The sequence below is a fragment of the Eriocheir sinensis genome, chromosome 57, assembly GCF_024679095.1.
Source record: "Eriocheir sinensis breed Jianghai 21 chromosome 57, ASM2467909v1, whole genome shotgun sequence".
NCBI classification, from domain to species: Eukaryota; Metazoa; Arthropoda; class Malacostraca; order Decapoda; family Varunidae; genus Eriocheir; species Eriocheir sinensis.
The window spans coordinates 393,079-395,578 of NC_066565.1; the positions used below are offsets into that span (position 1 = coordinate 393,079).

General features: G+C 39.5%; 1 protein-coding gene across 5 annotated transcripts in view; it reads right to left on the bottom strand.

The window, feature by feature from the left end:
• LOC126984370 (adenylate cyclase type 5-like) overlaps window positions 1-2,500 on the bottom strand; it is a 93,076-nt gene that overhangs the window by 67,338 nt on the left and 23,238 nt on the right. For 4 of the 5 annotated variants that reach the window (XM_050837998.1, XM_050837997.1, XM_050837996.1 and 1 more), the window contains one exon: window positions 785-1,584. In XM_050837998.1, coding sequence (XP_050693955.1) covers window positions 785-901 — 117 coding nt within the window. In that variant the 5' untranslated portion in view covers window positions 902-1,584. The remainder of the gene's footprint in view (window positions 1-784; window positions 1,585-2,500) is intronic. The other variant, XM_050837999.1, reaches the window with a different exon arrangement.

Below are 2,500 nucleotides of genomic sequence, written 5' to 3' on the forward strand. Positions count from 1 at the left end.
AATTAGCTCTGTGGAAGGAATCATCTATCTATCTATCTATCTATCTATCTATCTACCTATCTATCTATCTATCCCGCATTGTTAACGTGTGAGGGCCTCAGTTCGTCAGTTTGGAAAGCCTCTCCTGGAAATTGGTACAGTCGGCTTTTCCTGGAGTGCTTCGTGATGGTGGTGACAGTGTTACACGACCTCTGTCTGCACCCTGAAGGGGAAACACCCACGACGACCCGGGTAGTCGTGGCCTTGGGAAACACTCATGATGGACCAGAGACGTGTGAGAATACGGACATCTCTCTCTCCCAGGGACGGGCAAATACAAAGTTGTTGTATTGTAGTAATACTAATTCGAATACTTCAAATTCCAATGAATACGAATATGAATTCGAATACACTGAAATGGTTTCATGAATACTATTCATTGAAAAATACCTTCTCGACGTCACCAGGCACAGCAGTGTTCTAAAGTTATGGAACAGTACAATGCCGCCGCGCTGCCAGCCAGCGAACCTGTGCCATACACGACGACTACACGTCCGCCCAGGAGGCTGGACTTATAAGGAACAACGGCTGTTAAGTATGATTACAAAAGTTGAAGTATTGGCAGAATACGAACGCTTTTCCCTGGCATTCCAAAACTAATGACAATACTTTGATTTCCATCAGTAATTATTCCAATACGAATACACCCAAAGACGGTATTCGAATGTACTCGAATATGAATACCGAATGCGAAGACTCCATCGCTACACACACACACACACACACACACACAGTCAACACTCACCTCATCCCAGCCAAAGTGTCGACATCTGAGCGAGAAATTCCTGAACTTCTGCCGCCTCGTCGTCCGCTGCGTATCCGAGTTACTCCTGAACACTGCGATCTTCTCCGAGTTCAGCATAGTTACTCCGCGGCTTACTGATGCTTTCTGATGCTGACTCTGACACACACACACACACTGATGCTGATTTCCGCTGCCTCAGTAGAACCCACACCTTTTCAGCACGTTTCATTCACTGTTTCATCGCGTATTTTCTGTTCTTCTCTAAACTTTATTTTGTTCCTTCCTTTTCTTTTCAGTGTAAACCTCTCCAATATTTTCCTTTTTTTCCTTCCTTCCCTCGACACTTGTCCTTTATTTTCCTTTATTTTCCTTAGGTTTTAATTAACTTTCTTTTTATTATTTTATTCTCTCATTCTCGTTCACCTTCATCCACTTTTCCACTTTCCATTTTCTTTCTTTTCACTCTTATTTTCATTTTTACGTCACATATTTTCTCTCTCTTTCTCTCGTTCACTTTCACTTTCTTTCACTTTCCTCTTTATTTATTTTCTTTTTTTTCCTTCACCTCTTCTTCGTCTTTATCTTATTCCACTGTTTCTCGGTTTCTTTTCCTTTTATCTTTTCTTTGTCTTCCATTCTGTCTATCTCACTTTCTTTATCTTTATTATCTTTATTTTCTCGTTTTCTTTAATTTCTGTTCACTAATCACTAACTTTCTTTCTTTCTTTCTCTCTCTTTCTCTTCTCTTCCTCTCCTCTCATTCTTTATTTTCTCTCATTCATCTTTTTTTTTCTCTCTCTCTGCAAAGAAAAAATGAACACTATAAATAATAATAATAATTCTCTCCTCCTCCTCCTCCTCCTCTTCCTCTTCCTCTTCTTCCTCCCTTCCTTTCCCTTCTTTCTTCTCTTCTTTTCAATTTCTCTTTTTTTTTATTAGTTATTTCATTATTGCTTGTTATTACTATTATTACTATTATTATTATTACTATTATTAGTATTGTTGTTGTTATTAGTTCGGAAGCTGTATGTGTGTTCGTGTGTGTGTGTGTGTGTGTGTGTGTGTGTGTGTGTGTGTGTGTGTGTGTGTGTGTGTGTGTGTGTGTGTTTGTGTGTTATTCCAATCAGACAGACCGACCCGCTGAAAATATTTGATCTCTAAAAACTCTATTAATTTCAAAGTTATTTCTCTCTCTCTCTCTCTCTCTCTCTCTCTCTCTCTCTCTCTCTCTATCTATCTATCTATCTATCTATCTATCTATCTATATCTATCTACCTCTATCTATCTATTCTTTTTATTTTTTCCACTTTTCTTCTCAGTCGTAACTTTTTTTATTCCTAAGAACAGAACAACGAATTTAATAATGCGAATTTAATAATCTCTCTCTCTCTCTCTCTCTCTCTCTCTCTCTCTCTCTCTCTCTCTCTCTCTCTCTCTCTCTCTCTCTCTCTCTCTCTCTCTCTCTCTCTCTACCGATTTAATATTGGTCTACTTCATTTATTTATTTGTGGGCTTTATTTCGATGTGTGGCTTCTGTTTTTACGTTATAGAAGGGAAGGCGGTGGTCGAGTGGTCAGTGTGGGAGCGTGGTGGACGAGGTTCGAGCCCCACCGACACACGCGGATTGTTCAAGTGTTTGAAGATCACCCACGTGCTTCTTCTTCTTCTTCTTCTTCTTCTTCATCTTTTGACCTGTAACGCTTTGTATCGCCTCTT